Source organism: Oncorhynchus keta, chromosome 15 (assembly GCF_023373465.1).
Source record: "Oncorhynchus keta strain PuntledgeMale-10-30-2019 chromosome 15, Oket_V2, whole genome shotgun sequence".
Classification (NCBI taxonomy): Eukaryota; Metazoa; Chordata; class Actinopteri; order Salmoniformes; family Salmonidae; genus Oncorhynchus; species Oncorhynchus keta.
The window spans coordinates 28493580-28512414 of record NC_068435.1 but is presented as its reverse complement, the minus strand read 5'-3'; the positions used below and the strand labels follow the sequence as shown (position 1 = coordinate 28512414).

At 40.2% G+C, this 18835-nt stretch overlaps 1 protein-coding gene across 2 annotated transcripts in view; it reads right to left on the bottom strand.

The window, feature by feature from the left end:
- LOC118394736 (pre-B-cell leukemia transcription factor 1-like) overlaps window positions 1-17085 on the bottom strand; it is an 80988-nt gene extending 63903 nt beyond the window's left edge. The window contains exons 1-2 of one of the 2 annotated variants that reach the window (XM_035788227.2): window positions 16426-17085; window positions 15360-15433 (exon numbers count right to left, since the gene is read on the bottom strand). In XM_035788227.2, coding sequence (XP_035644120.1) covers window positions 15360-15433; window positions 16426-16610 — 259 coding nt within the window. In that variant the 5' untranslated portion in view covers window positions 16611-17085. The remainder of the gene's footprint in view (window positions 1-15359; window positions 15434-16425) is intronic. The other variant, XM_035788228.2, reaches the window with a different exon arrangement.
- Between the last annotated feature and the right edge of the window lie 1750 nt (window positions 17086-18835).

Below are 18835 nucleotides of genomic sequence, written 5' to 3'. Positions count from 1 at the left end.
AGCATAACGAGTTCTTTTGGGTGTCAGGGTAAAATGTTTGGAGTATAACGTACATAATATTCTTTAGGAATGTAGTGGAGTAAAAGTAAAAAGTACTTAAATAGTACTTTAAAGTGTTTTTACTTAAGTACTTTATATCACTGCACCATGATGCTAACCGAGAGAGTGCTGTTAAAACTACTGTAGACCATCATTACAAAACAGTATGTTTTAGTCAGTTATTTTGCGACATTAATATATTTAGTATAGTTGTTTATATAGAAAAACAGAAAATTCACTGAGTAGGATGGTCCTCCCCTTCCTCCTCCTCGGAGTCTCCACCAGTGTGTGCGCGTGTATCTCTGTGTGTAAGTTTGTATTTGTGTGTATGTGTGTGCGTGTTCGTATGTGTAGGCCCTAAAAATTGCCAAAGACTCCAGCCACCCTAGTCATAGACTGTTCCTTCTACTACCACACGGAAAGCGGTACCGGAGCGCCAAGTCTATGTCCAAAATGCTTCTCAACAGCTTCTACCCCCAAGCCATTAGACTTCTGAACAGGTAATCAAAGGGCTACCCAGACCCCTCTTTTACGCTGCTACTCTCTGTTTATAATCTAGTCACTTTACCTCTACCTACATGTACATATTACCTCATTTACCTCGACAAACCTGTGCCTCCGCACATAACCTGTGCCCCCGACTCTGTACCAGTACCCCCCTCACTACTATTATTTTATTGTTGCTCTTTAATTATTCATTTTTTTCTATTTCCTTATTTTCTTCCTTATTTTTTTCATTTGCATTTTTATATATTTATTGTTGACTACAGTTTACTTAGTAAATACTTTCTTAAAACTGGTTAAGATCTTGTAAGTAAGCATTTCACTGTAAGGTCTGTTGAATTCGGTTCATGTGGCAAATAACATTTGATTTGATTTGGGGATTTGATGTGTGTGTGTGCATGGCACGCGCACCTGTACGTGTGAACACCTGACAGCATTTAAATGGAAAACTACTCTGCGATGAGGGAGACATATCAACACTCATCTAACCCCCCTGTCCTGATTAAAATAAATGGTGCTATCTGCACTGCATGAGTCACTACACCAAGGCATTACTATGAGTAACTGAAACATCCAATCACTGCTCTTCTCCATCTGATATGTAGCAACTGATTAATAATATAGAATACACTGCCTAGCTTTCATTTGTGGTGAACACCGCACTACAGTACATAAGAAAAATATGATGCATATGCAGACACAAACATTGATTTAACACTTTTACATCCTTCTTCATAGTATATCTATTTCATGTTCTGTGCACTGGGATTTGTGTGTGTGTGAGAGAATACAGTGTGTGTGTGTGTGTGTGTGTGTGTGTGTGTGTGTGTGTGTGTGTGTGTGTGTGTGTGTGTGTGTGTGTGTGTGTGTGTGTGTGTGTGTGTGTGTGTGTGTGTATATATATGTATGTCTGTGTGTGCACGCACATTTACTGCAGTCCTGTTACCATCCTAACCAGCTCCAGTGAGAGTAGAGCCGGAGAGGGAGCAGCAACATCGATTGGTGTTGATTCGGTCTGGGCAGTGAGCAGCGACTGACAGTGCTCCTAAATCGCAGCGAAAGGCAACCATTAATCTTGGTCTGGTTTAAGTAGCGTGTATTAATTTGTGTCATTTTTACTAAGTTGGGCAGGGAAGGGCCTCTCGGCATTTCATGTTTGACTGTTCACCGCAGCCGAGGGGGTTTCTTTATACAGCATGCTGCTGGCTGACGCACTCGTCAAATGTGAGCAGCGGGGCGCGAGAGAACCGTGATCCAAGACCCTTGAATTAAACGATATCAAGTCCCAGGGTGTTTAAATGGCAACCAACCAAGATATTGAAGAAAAATCTGAATGATAAGTAACATTTCAGGTTGAAATGCATGGTGGTACAGTACAGAGGCCTACATTACTACATTTTAGTAGCCTACAAACTACAGAAACAAATCATAAAAACGGACTTGTTCCACAGCTGTGAATAACAACCCTCATTCACCCTCAACAACTCATTTACTGACCAATTATTTGAATTTTATTTCGTTCAGTTTTTTTCTGTGAGCGCAATGTGCAGTTTCTCTAGAGTTAAATCAGATCAAGCCCGAACTGTGCGATGTAGTAGGGAATTGCAGTTTCCAACAGGCCAATATTCTACATAGTTTAGAGCAGAAAATGTGGTAATTAACTACAAAGACCATAATTCCCTGTGCGCCTACTTGTCTCATCGGTGCAGACACAGAGACAGAGAGAATGGACAGAATGATGCACCAATCGAGAGGGATAGAGCGCAGCTGCTTCGTGAGGTATCTCTACCTGAAAAGACATGATCTAATTGAGTGATAGCTAGTATTCAGCAGTCATAAAGGTATGCCTTATTTACTTTGAAGAACTACTAAAATAGTGGTTTTGTCAGACAGCAACTCTATAGAGATGAGACAATGACTTGGAATGAAATAATAAAGTTATCAAATAGGCCTAAAACAAATGTAATATAAACATCAAGTGAAATATTTTATTAAAGTAATGAAATGTGAATAAATGATTGTTAATAAGATATAAGCAGTAATGGGCAATTACTACCATCATGGGACTTTAATTAATTGTTTTATTCTTGTTGTTACAGCATTCAACCCACATAATGCATTTAATGTCCCCCAAAAATCATCGAAAACCAAATCGAAAACTTGATTATTTTTTAGTAATCAAACCGAAATCGAACTGACCTCAAAAAGCACTAATCTCTCACGACTATTAGTTACTGTGCAGTGACACTACACTTACTACCGATGACATTTTCATTCCACATATTAACTCCACGTTATCGCAGAAACTGAGTGTGATTTGAACCTCTTTTCATCGAGAAATAAAGCGTATGGGATTTTCAGACAAGCTTGAAGGAACATTACATCTACCGTAAGAAAACCACTACACATTGCTCCCAAAAAAAGAACAATAGTCGAGGAGGCTCTGCAATTATGTCGTTATTGTTTTCTAGGACTGAAAACTGCACTCGAAACAAACATCAGATGAAACAGAAAACTCAACTGCGCTGTGGAACAAATTTCCTATATAAAGCAATTTAGTGTCAGATAAGTGGGAAGGGATTCTTACCGTAATGGATCTGAATATGATATATGTCAGACAAGTAAGAACAAAGCCTTTTATAAAAGCCGCGTTTGCAGAATGGCCGATACGATACTGCTGTATCAGATAACCAAATTGAGAGAAGTGCAGTAAACATAGACTGTAAATAGAAATACAATACATTCATACTTTTTGTTGAATAAGTGCAATGAAATCTCTCTCTCTCGCACTCTCTCTCGCACTCTCTCTCGCGCTCTCTCTCGCACTCTCTCACAATTGCCGCAGGAAGTAGGGGAGCTGAGGGTGCTGCAGCACCCTCTGAAAAATCTGAATTCATAAAAAATATATATATATATATACACACGTAAATATATAATACATTTATTTATTTTATTAGTGGACTGGACCTTTATTAGTAATGTACTATTGGACCAATATATGTGTCTCTAGCACGGGCAAAAACAATTATTCTGAACAGTAGGCTACATGTAGATGCAGAGATAATGGAGTATTTCAAGAGGCAAGATCAATCGGAACCACTTCACCTTTAGCTTTATGAAATACTCCCAATATCTAGGTGATTTATGCACACTTACATTCACCTGAGGAATCGATACTGAAAAATATTCCTCCCAAAGGGAAATTACTCATACTGGTTGATGACCCAGAGGAGGAACAGTACACACTACCTCCCACACACTCACACACACTCACACACACACACACACACACACACACACACACACACGCACACGCACACGCACACACACAAACACACACACGCGCACACGCACACACACAAACACACACGAACAAGCACGCGAACACGCACACTATTCCACCATATGACCATTCCAACAGCCAGACCTGTTATCATAGCAAATTAACAACTCCCACCTCAGATATACAGGGTGTAATTAGCCTCTTTAAACATGATTAGCATGTCTCAATTACCACACTCACCATTTGCATAATTTAGAAGCTGTCCTAATTGCAAGTGTGGGTTAATATGATGGGAAAATAGGGAACAGGAGAAACACTGGGCATGTCTTGTCGGTTCTGAACAACTGAAGTGATTCTGAAGTGTGTCTGTCTGTTTGCACTGTCAAAGTACTACAATGTAGATAGGAAGAGAATATTCTTCAGGAAGGACCCAGATGGGAAAGACATTGTACTCATTTTCCCACCAGTAAAGGGGTCTAGACTATTTCTGTAGAACATTTTATGAAAGTTGACGTCTTTTGTCAGGAGAATCAGCGCGGCCAATCATCGACCATTTACATTTCTAGGAAGCAGTGTCATGAGGTTTGTTAAAATTACTAATCAATTGAGAAACGTCAGAGACGTTTGGGAAACGTTGTTATTTATGAAAGAACAGAGAGCGGTCACTCGTATTTCTATGGGAACTCAAATCCTGGCTAGAATAAAATGCTGCTTCTGCACTTCCAACCGGCCAGGCTAGATATACTGTCTGCCTGCTAACACGGTGGGGAAACCAAGGACATAGCCATTAGTTTCAGGACAGAACATGGCACATCGGAGACAAATGACTCCATCTGTCAAAAAAGACTAAAAACTAACCTCTGAACTCATCATGGACAACCATGTCAATTAAATACTGAAAAACAGCAGCAGCAACAACACAACACTAGTGTCCAGTCCAGTCTCTCTCCATGGCTAAAATAAGCAGACCATCATTCACAATACTGATGTAAGTGATGTGTTTACTCGCTTACTGGGCTATAAAACCAACTGAATAGTTATCTGACATTCCACTATCACTACATTTACTCCAAGTCCACCATTAAATCATTAACTAGCAAAAACATAGCCATCAAAGCAAATTTGTCAAAGAAAATATGTGCAGGTTTGCTCTATTCTAATGAAAGGATACCAGTGTTCTCCAGATGTGTGCTACAGTATATAAGAACCACACCAGACTTCAACTTCGATCACAGGTACAATCTGCAATGCTGCAATATGCTCAACATCGAAAACACAGCATTTCTATTATCTAGTATGTGAAAATTAGTAGCTTGATGACATGGGTCACTGAGTTCACCAGGTCCTTAGGTCTGACAACTACCAGTGGTATAATATAGTCTACATCTGATCATATTTGACATGCAGGAGCTATCCATTTGACCTGAGTCTGGAGTAATGAGTGGCTGTCGACATACACTGGCCTGGTGAACAGTGAGAGAAAGAGAGAGAGAGAGATTGAAAGTGTTTTTGTAAGAGAGAGAGAGAGAGAGAGAGAGAGAGAGAGAGAGAGAGAGAGAGAGAGAGAAAGAGAGAGAGAGAGAGAGAGAGAGAGAGAGAGAGAGAGAGAGAGAGAGAGAGAGAGAGAGAGAGAGAGAGAGAGAGAGAGAGAGAGAGAGAGAGCTCTGGCCTGTAATCTGACACCTAGAAACGTTGACTTGGTGTCTGGCTTTTCTTACTCTGTCAACCTGTACGTGCCAGCTCCACTATCCGTAATGGTTCCACACAGACACACACTCTCACTCTTTCACATGCAAAAACACACACACACACACACACACACACACACACACACACACACACACACACACACACACACACACACACACACACACACACACACACACACACACACACACACACACACACACACACACACACACACACAGGATGTATGGCAAATGAAACACAGTGCTAAGCACTTACATTAATTTTACAACTAAAGACACGCTTTCCTGAAATTGCTGGAGACACTGAGGGAAACCAGACAAACAATACTGGACAATTATATGTACTCTATACCACAAAGTATTTCTAATGAGAAAAGTTGTAGTTCATCTATGGTAATCCTCTGTAAAACAGTAAGATAGATGTGCTGGAGGCAAAAAATGAGAGCGCACACAAATGTGCACACAGACACACACACGTGTGTGTGTGTGCGTGTGTGTCTGTGTGCGTTCGTCTGTGTGCACATTTGTGTGCGCTCTCATTTTATGCCTCCAGCACGTCTATCTTACTGTTTTACAAGTATGTGTGTGAACGCACACACACACACACACACACACACACACACACACACACACACACACACACACACACACACACACACACACACACACACACACACACACACACACACACACACACACACACACCACTAGGCACATGATACAGTATGCCCAGGTGATTCTACCTTTAAAAAAGGAAAGCCAACCTACAGTGCCATATCTATGATCCTCTTAGTGCTGTCACAGAAGGGGACACAACAGTCGCATAAACCAGGCTGCCTGCCGACTTAATAGTCTCTCCTTTGCAACCCTCCAGAGACTCTGGCTGCAACAATGTAAAACTGAGGAGAGGCTGAGTCTTTATAAAATAATATAAAAAAGACCTGACAAATTACGGGCTTGTTCTCTTTTTGCCCACTCTGCTCTCAGCACATTTGGCTGTAAATGTCATGGTGAAGGTTTGAGTCATTTTTTGCTGTTGCTGCAGTGGATTTCTGGGCTTCTGTCTGCTCTTCACAGGGGGAAATGATCTATGCCCACAAGATGAACAGCAACTAGATACATAGAAAGAAGAAATGGTATGATACCATGTGATTTTAGGTCTTTGTGTCCTATAAATCTCATCCAAACTACAATTTGTATACCGCCCAAACAGATCCACGACCAACGCAAACACTGTTGCACTGCACACTGCCCTATCCCACCTGGACAAGAGGAATAGCTATTTAAGAAAGCTGCTCACCAAATACAGCTCTGCTTTCAACACCATAGTGTCCTCTAAGCCCATCACTAAGCTCAGGGCCCTGGGTCTGAACCCCTCCTTGTGCAACTGGGTCCTGGACTTCCTGATGGGCCAACCCCAGGTGGTGAGGGTAGGTAACAGCACCTCCGCCACACTGCTCCTCAACCAGTAGGTGTGTGCTCAGCCGCCTCCTGTATCCCTTGTTCACCCATAACTGTGTGGTTATGCACGACTCCAACTCAATCACCAAGTTTCCTGACGACACGATAGTAATAGGCCTGATTACCAACAACAACTAGACAGCCTACAGGGAGGAGGTGAGGACCCTGGCGGATTGATGCCAGGAAAATAACCTCTCCCTCAATGTAAAAAAACAAAGGAGCTAATTGTGGACTACAGGAGACAAGGCGCCACGGTGCGCAACAGCGCCTCAACAAACTCATGTGGCTGAAGAAACTTCGGCATGGCCCCTAAGACCCTCACAAACTTTTACAGATGCACCATTGAGAGCCTTTTGTCGGGCTGCATCCCCGCCTTGGAAGGCAATTGCACCGCCCTCAACCAAATGGCTCTTCAGGCAGTTGTGCGGTCAACCAAACCCATCACAGGGGGCACGCTGTCTGCCATCCAGCACATTTACAGCACACAGTGTCAAAGGAAGGCCAAGAACATCATCAAGGACCTCAGCCACCCAAGCCACACTCTGTTCACTCTGCTATCATCTAGCAGACAGAGACGGTACAGGTGCATCAAAGCCAGGACCGAAAGATTGAAAAACAGTTTCTATCTCCAGGCTATCATACTGTTGAACAGCCATCGCACCATCTCTTGTAGTAAGAGACAAAAATACTCACTCACACAAGCTCACACACACACACTTCTGTACTCACATATAAACTCACACACGCATACTTCCATACTCACTCACACACACACGCCCACCCGCACACACAGCCAACGCTGCTGTCCCATGTTGAGTGCATTCAGAAAGTATTCACACCCCTTAACTATTTCCACATTTTGTTGTGTTACAGCCAGATTTGAAAATGGATTAAATTCAGATTTTGTGTCACTGGCCTACATACAATAACCCATAATGTCAAAGTAGAATAATGTTTTTAGAAAGTTTAACTAATTAAATCATCCCCGTTGTTATGGCAAGTCTAAATAAGTTCAGGAGTAAAAATGTGCTTAAACAAGTCACATAATAAATGGTATGGACTCAATCTGTGTGCAATAGTAGTGTTTAACATGATTTTTGAATGACTACCTCATCTATGTACCCCACCCATACAATAATCTGTAAGGTCCTTCAGTCTAGCATTGCATTTCAAACACAGATTCAACCACAAAGACCAGGGAAGATTTCCAATGCCTCGCAAAGATTGGCACCTATTGGTAAACAGGGTTGGGGAGTAACGTATTAAACCGGTAACTGTAATCCGTTACGTTACCAGCGAAAATATTGTAATCCGATTACAGATACTTTTGAAAAACTAGATGATTACTTTGAGGATTACTTTTAAATTCAGAAAGGATGTTTGTGGAAAAAAACATTATTGACACTTCTCTGTTTTCTCAATAACATTCAAATCAGCATTGAAAAAAGGCGCAAGTTTAAGTTTCTTCCACCAGAGAGAGTCTGACCACAAGTCAGAGACCACTATTGCGGGAAAAGAGCAGGAAGAGGATTTTGTAGGCTACAGTTCAAGCTATGTCTTCCAATGGTGCGACTGTTGTCGGAATTCAAAGATTATCCAACTTGAACGCTTGGAGGTAAGGATGACAGCGGTGGTGTAGTCCGCGGCAATAAGGATACCACTTATTATTGATATCTACATAGCGCATTGATGTGACACTGCTACTCTCTCATTTAGCTATTTGCGCCTTACGGATTGTGGTTGTTATGAATGGCTGTTCACAAATCTAAACGTGTATTTAAACCCAATAATGGAATTCAAGACGTTTTAAGCTGCCTATCAATCATTGTGTTTGTGTGAAAAATGCAGTGAAAAATGCATACTTGCAACAGCTGCATCGTGTGGATCCCAGCCTACACAATAAAAGTAGGGCTATTATTGCTCAATCTAATTCATGCTGATAAAAAAATAAATCCATAGGCCTAATGGACACAGTCTCAAACTCGCACACTTTAGATAACCTTAAAGGGGCAAGCTGTAGATGCTACATACATTTTTGAACATCTAAATTATACATACAGTTGAAGTTGGAAGTTTACATACACTTAGGTTGGAGTCATTAAAACTTGTTTTCAACAATTCCACAAATTTCTTGTTAACAGACTATAGTTTTGGCAAGTTGGTTAGGACATCTACTTTATGCATGACACAAGTCATTTTCCAACAATTGTTTACAGAGATTATTTCATTTATAATTCACTGTATCACAATTCCAGTGGGTCAGAAGTTTACATACACTAAGTTGCCTGTGTCTTTAAACAGCTTGGAAAATTCCAGCAAATTATATCATGGCTTTAGAAGCTTCTGATAGGCTAAATGACATCATTTGAGTCAATTGGAGGTGTACCTGTGGATGTATTTCAAGACCTACCTTCAAACTCAGTGCCTCTTTGCTTGACATCATGGAAAAATCCAAATAAATCAGCAAAGACTCCAGAAGAAAATTGTAGACCTCCACAAGTCCGGTTCAACTGCAAGAAGGTACCACATTCATCTGTACAAACAATAATACACAAGTATAAACACCATGGGACCACTCAGCCATCATACCGCTCAGGAAGGAGACACATTCTGTCTCCTAGAGATGAACGTACCTTGGTGCGAATCAATCCCAGAACAACAGCAAAGGACCTTGTGAAGGAGGACACCAGTACAAAAGTATCTATATCCACAGTAAAACGAGTCCTATATCGACATAACCTGAAAGGCCACTCAGCGAGGAAGAAGCCACTGCTCCAAAACCGCCATAAAAAAAGCCAGACTACGGTTTGCAACTGCACTTTGGTACAAAGAACATACTTTTTGGAGAAATGTCCTCTGGTCTGATGAAAACAAAATAGAACTGTTTTTGGCCATAATGACCACCATTATGTTGAGAGGAAAAAGGGGGAGGCTTGCAAGCCGAAGAACACCATCCCAACCGTGAAGAACGGGGGTGGCAGCATCATGTTGTGGGGGCGCTTTTCTGCAGGAGGGACTGGTGCCCTTCACAAAATAGATGGCATCATGAAGGATGAAAATTATGTGGATATATTGAAGCCACATCTCAAGACGTCAGTCAGGAAGTTAAAGCTTGGTCGCAAATGTGTCTTCCAAATGGACAATGATCCCAAGCAAAATGGCAAAATGGCTTAAGGACAACAAAGTCAAGGTATTGGAGTGGCCATCACAAAGCCCTGACCTCAATGCAATAGAAAATGTGTGGGCAGAACTGAAAAAGCATGTGCGAGCAAGGAGGACTACTACAAACCTGACTCAGTTACACCAGCTCTGTTAGGAGGAATGGGACAAAATTCACCAAACTTATTGTGGGAAGCTTGTGGAAGGTTACCCGAAACGTTTGACCCAAGTTACACAATTTAAAGGCAATGCTACTAAATACTAATTGAGTGTATGTAAACTTCTGACCCACTGGGAATGTGATGAAATAAATAAAAGCTGAAATAAATCATTCTCTCTACTATTATTCTGACATTTCACATTCATAAAATAAAGTGGTGATCCTAACTGACCTAAGACAGGGCATTTTTACTAAGATTAAATGTCAGGAATGATGAAAAACTGAGTTGAAATGTATTTGGCGAAGGTGTATGTAAACTTTTGACTTCAACTGTATACATATCCATTGATTCTTGAAGAATATAACTTATAAATGCCTCATGGGCGTAGTTCAACTGTCACACTCCATGCGAACCCAAAATATAAGCTTGTTTTCTCCTATGTTTGTCCACATTGTAATTGTAAACAAACACTGTATAGCCTCATAACATGGTTAAAACAAATTGATATCATGGATGGACAGTCTTTGCATCCATAGCCCTGAATATTATTCATCTGAGTGGTTACATTTCTCCAGGCCCATACCTCAGCTGTTTACCAAAACAGAGTCGGTACGACCGTGTTGTTATTGTTTCATCTGTGGATTTGCCCTTTAAACATCTGCATATTATCAAGATATCAAAGTGTCACCAACTAAAAGGGAAACAATTGGCCTATAGTAAATGCAGCATATTGAATTCATTTTCCACATGTAAATAGCACTTATCAGTAGTGCTCAAAGCTTGCAGTTCCATGAGCACAGCATTTATTTTTCAACTCGAATCAATGAGCCCAATCAGTCCTCCATGACAACAAAATCATAAACAACAGAGTAGGGCTGGCTAATAAGTCCTTAGTTTTGGGGTTATGCTCAGGTAAAACAATATGACTGATCTATACTTCCATATGTCCAAGTTCTATTCTTGAAGATCAAGGAGTATAAAATTTCTTGGAATGACTGGAATTATGATAGAATTAGATTTGAATGTAAAGATATAATTTAATCGTAGTATTATATGTAGTAGAAAGCGATGGATTTGAAAAAGCCAACACAACCAGCCCATAGAGCAAAATGTAACATCCTTATATGGCCAGCTATGTAAACTAACATTGATTTATCCTGCAATAGATATTCAATTGGTAACATTGTTTCCCCCCCCCATGTCTCTTAAGGGGAAGGAAATCTAAAACTAACTGAATGTAATCAGATTACGTTACTGAGTTTGGGTAATCAATAAGTTACGTTAGTGATTACAATTTTGGACAGGTAACCAGTAACTGTAACAGATTACATTTAAAAAGTAGCCGACCCAACCATGTTGGTAAATGGGTAAAAATAAAAAAGCAGACATTGAAAATCCCTTTGAGCATGGTAAAGTTAATAATTACACTTCGGATGGTGTATCAATACACCCAGTCACTACAAAGATATGTTCTTCCTAACTTAGTTGCCGAAACCGCTCTGGGATTTCATGAGGCCAAAGAGGCCAATGGTGACTTTAAAACAGTTACAGAGTTTAATGGCTGTGGTACTGTAGTTAATCCACAATAACTAACCGAATTGACAGAGTGAAAAGATATACAGAATAAAAAAAAAATAAGGCACAAAAGTAAAAAAGCAAAATATTTTGCAAAGAAATTAACTTTATGTCCTTAATACAAAGCGTTAGGGGACAAATCCAACACAAAACATCACTGAGTAGTAATCTTCATATTTTCAAGCACGGTGGGGGCTGCATCATGTTATGAGTATGCTTGTCATCTGCAATGAGTAGGGAGTTTGTGGGTGGTAAAAAGAAACAGAATAGAGCTAAGCACAGGCAAAATCCTAGAGGAAAACCTGGTTAAATCTGGGAGACAAACTCACCTTTCAGCAGGACAATAACCTAAAACACATGGCCAAATATACACTGGAGTTGCTTACCAGGTGACATTGAATTTTCCTGAGTGGCCTAGTTACAGTATTGACTTAAATCGGCTTTAAAATCTATGGCAAGACTTGAAAATGGCTGTCTAGCAATGATCAACAACCAACTTGACAGAGCTTGAATAATGTGGAAATATTGTACAATCCAGGTGTGCAAAGCTCTTAGAGACTTACCCCGAAAGATGATTCTAACATGTATTGAATCAGAGGTGTGGATACTTATGTAAATGAGATATGTCTGTATTTAATTTTCAACACATATGCAAAAAATTCTAAATACAGATTTTCACTTTATCATTATGGGGTATTGTGTGTAGATGGATGAGAAAATAATTACTTTGGATTTCTAACTGTAACACAATGAAATGTGTAAGAAGTCAAGAGGTATGAAAACTTTCTGAAGGCCCTGTATATAATAGACATTAAACCCTGGACACTTCCTGTTTCTTTTATACTTTTTTTTACTCTGTGCATTGATACACTGTATTCTCACATAGCTCATTCGAATATACATTATTTTTTACACTGTTTATACACACTGCATATTTAAATACAGGACTCTTGACACAGCTCTGTGTAAAATATCTACGGCTGTACACATCATTCTCAGTACATCTTTTCGGTGTACATGCAAAGATTGCATTCGGATTACTAACACAGCGTTGGATTCATCCTGACATTCTTGATTTCTCGTTTTTATTTTTTTGATGATTTATTATTCGCGAACATGTTTGACATTTTACTGCACTGTTAGGAGCTTGTAATACAAGCAGTCCGCTTCACCCGCTATAACATCTGCTAAACTGGGTTCTCGACCAATAACATTTGATTTTTTTGCACTAAAATACATTTGCCACATGCTTATGTTGACGCTGATAACACATCTACATTTATAGAGTGAAGCACAGCTCATAGCTTGGACTTGATGACTATAACGTGACAAAGCATCCGGATAAAATGTAACAACAGAATACTGAGAATTTAGTATGACTTCCCCCAGCAACACAAGGCATGCAGCGCTTGAGTAACAACAACACCTCAATGGACATTGTGTGCTTGCGTGCATGGGTGAGTTTGCGTGTGCGAACCAGTAAACTCCTCAAAAGGGATTCCCCCATGGTGCTTTTATCTTGAGGGGCCACGTACATTGAATTCAGCCCACCCAACTGAAACCCTGTCAAAGGAAGCTAATACTGGATAGAGGCCAAAACATTAGCAGAACTAAATCCACTCAAGAGATAGGAGTAGAAACCTACAAAAACAACACGGCAAATCTATGTTGAAACGTTACCTTCAACAGCATTTGTTACCTCTAAATGAAGACGGAGAGAGTAAGCAGGCAAAGAGAGCCATTATAATCAAAATCCCCTATGTTCCTGCCAGGAACGGTGGGAAGAGAAGAAAAGAAAGGAGGGGGGGGCATGAAAAGGTCCAAGTTACTTTGTTCTTCTTCATTTTGGAAACGAACTCTGGTTGAACCCAGAACGAAGCCAGGCAGTTTGAAAAAAAGCAGGCATAACTCTCCCTACTCTAAGCATACTCCTCTGAGAAGGAAGGGGGCCGTGGCCAAACCTCACTGGCTTCTCACAAACGGGACTTCATTTCTTCTCCCTCCTTTTTTCTAAAATGAAAACCACACAGGGTTCGCTGCTAAGAACCCGTCTTTTTTTGAAGCACTGTACCAGAGTGACTCACAGTAATGAAATGTTCGTAAATGAACCTTTAGAGGCAAATTAGGAAGACGATAACATGGCCTCCTTTACTGAATCCATTTGTTTTCTTATTTCTTTGGCCGGCTACAGACAGTCATGATAGTCGCTGGAAACATTTTTCCACTTTAAAGTCAGAGTGAGTGATAACATCCTCTAACAATTTCAAAAGAGTATCCCGTTAAAAGGCATGTTCTGAGATATGTCTTCAGAGATATGTCTTCAGAGATATGTCTTCAGAGATATGTCTTCAGAGATATGTCTTCTGAGATATGTCTTCTGAGATATGTCTTCAGAGATATGTCTTCTGAGATATGTCTTCTGAGATATGTCTTCAGAGATATGTCTTCTGAGATATGTCTTCTGAGATATGTCTTCAGAGATATGTCAGAGATATGTCTTCTGAGATATGTCTTCAGAGATATGTCTTCAGAGATATGTCTTCTGAGATATGTCTTCAGAGATATGTCTTCAGAGATATGTCTTCTGAGATATGTCTTCAGAGATATGTCTTCTGAGATATGTCTTCTGAGATATGTCTTCAGAGATATGTCTTCTGAGATATGTCTTCAGAGATATGTCTTCAGAGATATGTCTTCTGAGATATGTCTTCAGAGATATGTCTTCAGAGATATGTCTTCAGAGATATGTATTCGATTGCTGTTTGACTTCCATTTTCTACATATCTCTTTAGTAGGCTAGAACTTGGACTTTTTCCAAGAATAGTCACATACTTTCTTCTATAAACAGAGACAAGTGCTTCTTCTTTTTAATATGGTGTTAAGTGCCTATATTTCACAGATTCTTATACATGGCTTTGACCCTCGCTTCAAACCCAAACTGAGAAAATCCCTCTGGCCAGCATCAGCATGTAGAAACACTCACAGCGTGTCACAAACAAACAGCATCACACTTGGCAAGGAAAAATATGATGACACAGAACGAAGTCAGTTAGTACAGACCTAATACATGTCTTAGTGACACCCCCTTGGTCGTACAGTAAAGACCTTTCTTCTCTGCTGTCTGGTCCGAATGTGTGCGTCTGCTTTTGGCTCACTGACTGACACACATAAGGTTGTTTGGTTGTGTGGTAATACACGTAGATACAATAGGATGCCACAAAGCACCATGTTGCATTGTAGAACCATATTGTTATGAATATGGGTTAACTTCCTGAACACATACAGTATGTTTAGAAATATATTATATAAATATTATAATGTTCAAAATATGGTTGTTATAAATAATAATGTGGGCTATAAGTCGTTTTGGCCATAATGACTTCATAAAAATGCCACATAAGAAAAAAGGTTTGAGGAAAAAAACATTGATACAAGTCATTCTTTCAATGAGGTAGAATTTCACCTTACCTGTTTTCTCTTTTATATCACACAAGACGTTGAAGAGAGCCGGTTTCATCCTGTGACAGTTCAGTGCATGTTTCCTAGAAGAAGAAAAAAGGGGAAACACACACAACTTTACAACCAAATTCAATAAGACTAGGAAATAGCATTAGTTGCAAAAGCGTTCTGCATGAATTGTATCATATCTAAAATGAGGAGACTTGTTTGATCACTGTCAATTTGATGAGGAAGAATAAAGCTCATCCTTGCTGTTGATATTAACAATGCATATTATTCTGAATTTAGTCTTGAACAACCCTTCAATCACAGTGATCTAAACTAAAGAACTAATGTATAGCATAGTCTTATTATTTAATAGAGAAAACCCTTTGGTGTAAAAATGTACTTTTATAGTTTCTCCATTGTCTCAACAAACCACACTTTGAACACTTGTCGTCTCACTACACTTAATCTATAACCGCTCAAATGAATTAACATGAATAGCACGGGTCATTTCAATTTTACATCACGGTGGGATGTCAATAATGAATATGATCCAATCTATCCTATATCATCTATTCTTGCACAGGAACACGAATAGATGTGATCGTTGTCTCAATTTCGAGGCGCAGCACCGGTGCTGTGATAACCTTTATTGCCGTTGGCTAAAAAGAAACAAAGTAACCAAAAGGAATGCATCCCCAACATGTAACACAGCGGGGAATTACTGTGTAATCTCATATGTAACAAGATACAAGGCGATTGGAAATTGGGAAGAGGATGCACCCCGCTCAGTTGTAGTTGCAGTAGTTTAATATCGTCATACATTTTTTTTTAAACATTTTGATGACACTGTTAATTTAAAAGTTAACTTTCACAAAATAAAAACTGGTCGGTTGAAGGTAGATTAACGTTACGCACTTTATCCCCTACGAGCAGTTGTTGCGTTCGGGTGGGCGTAATTGTTTTCGTTGGATAGCATGAATGCAAATCACATTATTACAACGTAGGCCTATCGTAGTTATTTCTTAATTCATAAATATGCTATTTTGGTATTACTTTGAAAATAATATAATTTTCTATGCCACCGTACCTGGCCTGCGCTTCGTCCAGGCTTTGGTCTGTGATTGTCATTATTTGCTGTAATATGTCTCCAATGTCCTGCTTTCTTCCATCTCCGTCCGTCCCTCCTGTGCCATCCTGCATATTTTGCGCCATGCCGGGGTGTCGGGCCATTCCCACGCCGTGGGAGTGCATCAACCGAGGCTGCTCGTCCATCCTTGACCGCGCTCTTCGCCTCGCCCCCAACTGACCAACACTTTTTTTTCACGGCAACAGAAGAAATATCCTTAGAAATTCCTTTGGATCCCTCTCTCTCCTCCTCTCTCACCCTCTCTATCTCCCTCTATTTTCTCTATTTTCTCTCTCCCTAAGCTTTCCTGGATCGGAAAGGGAAAGATAATGACAGACGCTCGCTCTCTCCGCTCTCTCTCCCAGCTGGTTTGGTTGAAATCTGATATGAATAGCTGCTTTAGGCTCTTGCCACTCCTGCACAGCTACTGTAGAAAAAAAAGTAGATTCAACTTTAAAGGGTTTCAAATCGTGTCAAACCTGACGTGCACAGAGCACGTTATATGCCTTTCCCAATTTCCTTAAAAGCTTGATGGACGGAACATGTAACAGTCACTCTCTCAGAGGGTTAGTGAAAGTAACACCAATTGTTATTGTTTCGCTTATGTCTGTAGCAACTGACACAACCAGAGTATGCAATAAAAGCCTCCGCCCCCCGAGCCACGATTGGAGAAGAAGGGGGCATAAGTCCCACCTCCGTCTCCCCAAGAAAAGTCAATCATATTTTTCGGGACGCGGCAATAAACATCAAATGTGAGCGTTAACACTGGGTCTGGACGTTCTTTAACAGCTCAGTGGTCTGGACGTAGTGGCAATACAATGATGGATAGAGACTGAATATGTAATAAATAATTGGGCTTGGCACCAAAGCTCTGTACCTGATGTCACAAGGAACAGGCAACCCATCTGAAATAAATGAATTGTCTTCTTTCAGTACAGATTCACCTGGCTATTGCTTATTAAAACAAGGCAACTGTAAATATGTCTCCCCCCACAAATTATACAGCGCCCCCCATGGGCCAACCAGTGCAATTTTGTAAACAACAGATCTCTATGGCACCACATATCATTCACCCAAGTTTTGTCAAATTTGGGCAAGTGGAGTCTGAGATATCGCGTGGGTTAGCTAGACTCTTATCCATGAGCATGTGTACCAAATTTCATCACCCTGAGTCAAACAGATCGAGAGATATAAACATGTTCCCATTATAGCGCCACTGTTAGGTTGATATGAATATTCTTGTATATGTTAAGTCTTGATACAATAGAAATATCTTTGACTGATTTATATGAATGTATGTGCCAGACCACACCCACTTGAATGTTTATTGGTCAATCACGGTCTAGCTGTTTTAGGTCTGTAAAATATTGCATTGAGAGACCTTTGTCTTTAACGTAGATTTCGCTTTAACGTTGATCAGTTGTCTACAGATATTCGCTACAAAACTATTTATTTAAGTCTATACAGATATAGACTGAGCTGTTACCATGTTATTACCATGTTATAAAGACTACTGAAAGAACATGGTTATAATCTTGGAAACAGTATTTGTTTTAACACAGGTTGCTGGTGTTTTAGATGTCTTGGATACCTCACAGCAGCACAATTGATCTATGCTATCACCGTACTGGCCTCCTCTCGTGTTATGGCTGGAGTTAAATCGATCAGTCCGTTTTCTCATTAAGTCCTGAATAGAAGGTGAGGCAGTAATTGTCCCAGGGGGCAATTGTGTGTGTGTGTGTGTGTTTGTGTGTGTGTGTGTGTGTGTGTGTGTGTGTGTGTGTGTGTGTGTGTGTGTGTGTGTGTGTGTGTGTGTGTGTGTGTGTGTGTGTGTGTGTGTGTGTGTGTGTGTGTGTGTGTATGCGTGTGTGTGTGGGTCTGGTCTCTATACTGCAGGACCACACACCCAGTTTAGACTCATGCTCTAACCTTGCACCCTGACACTACACTCAGGAGTTTGCCCTCTCTTTACACATATACCCCTTTATGTGAACAAAACTGTGATGGATTTCAGCCATATGAACATAACGCACCTTTGTAATCTCTTCCTAAAGAGCCTTGAGGTGGAGTAATAGTGTTGTATAAATCTATTGTGTAATACTGTGCATAATAGCCTTTACATTTAAATGGAATTTGATCCCATAATGGTGAACCACGTATGTCACTCAGTCACTCACAGGTCCCACTCAAATTTATACAACGGGTGGGTTTAATCCTGAATGCTGATTGGTTAAAAGCGCATTCCAGCCGGTGTCTATTCCACAAATTACCACCGGCTAAATCTATGACGTTAAAATGCCTTTTTACTCTTTTCCATCTGATTGCAGAATCGACTGTCTCATCAGCAGAGGCAGAGAAGTTATAAACTTGA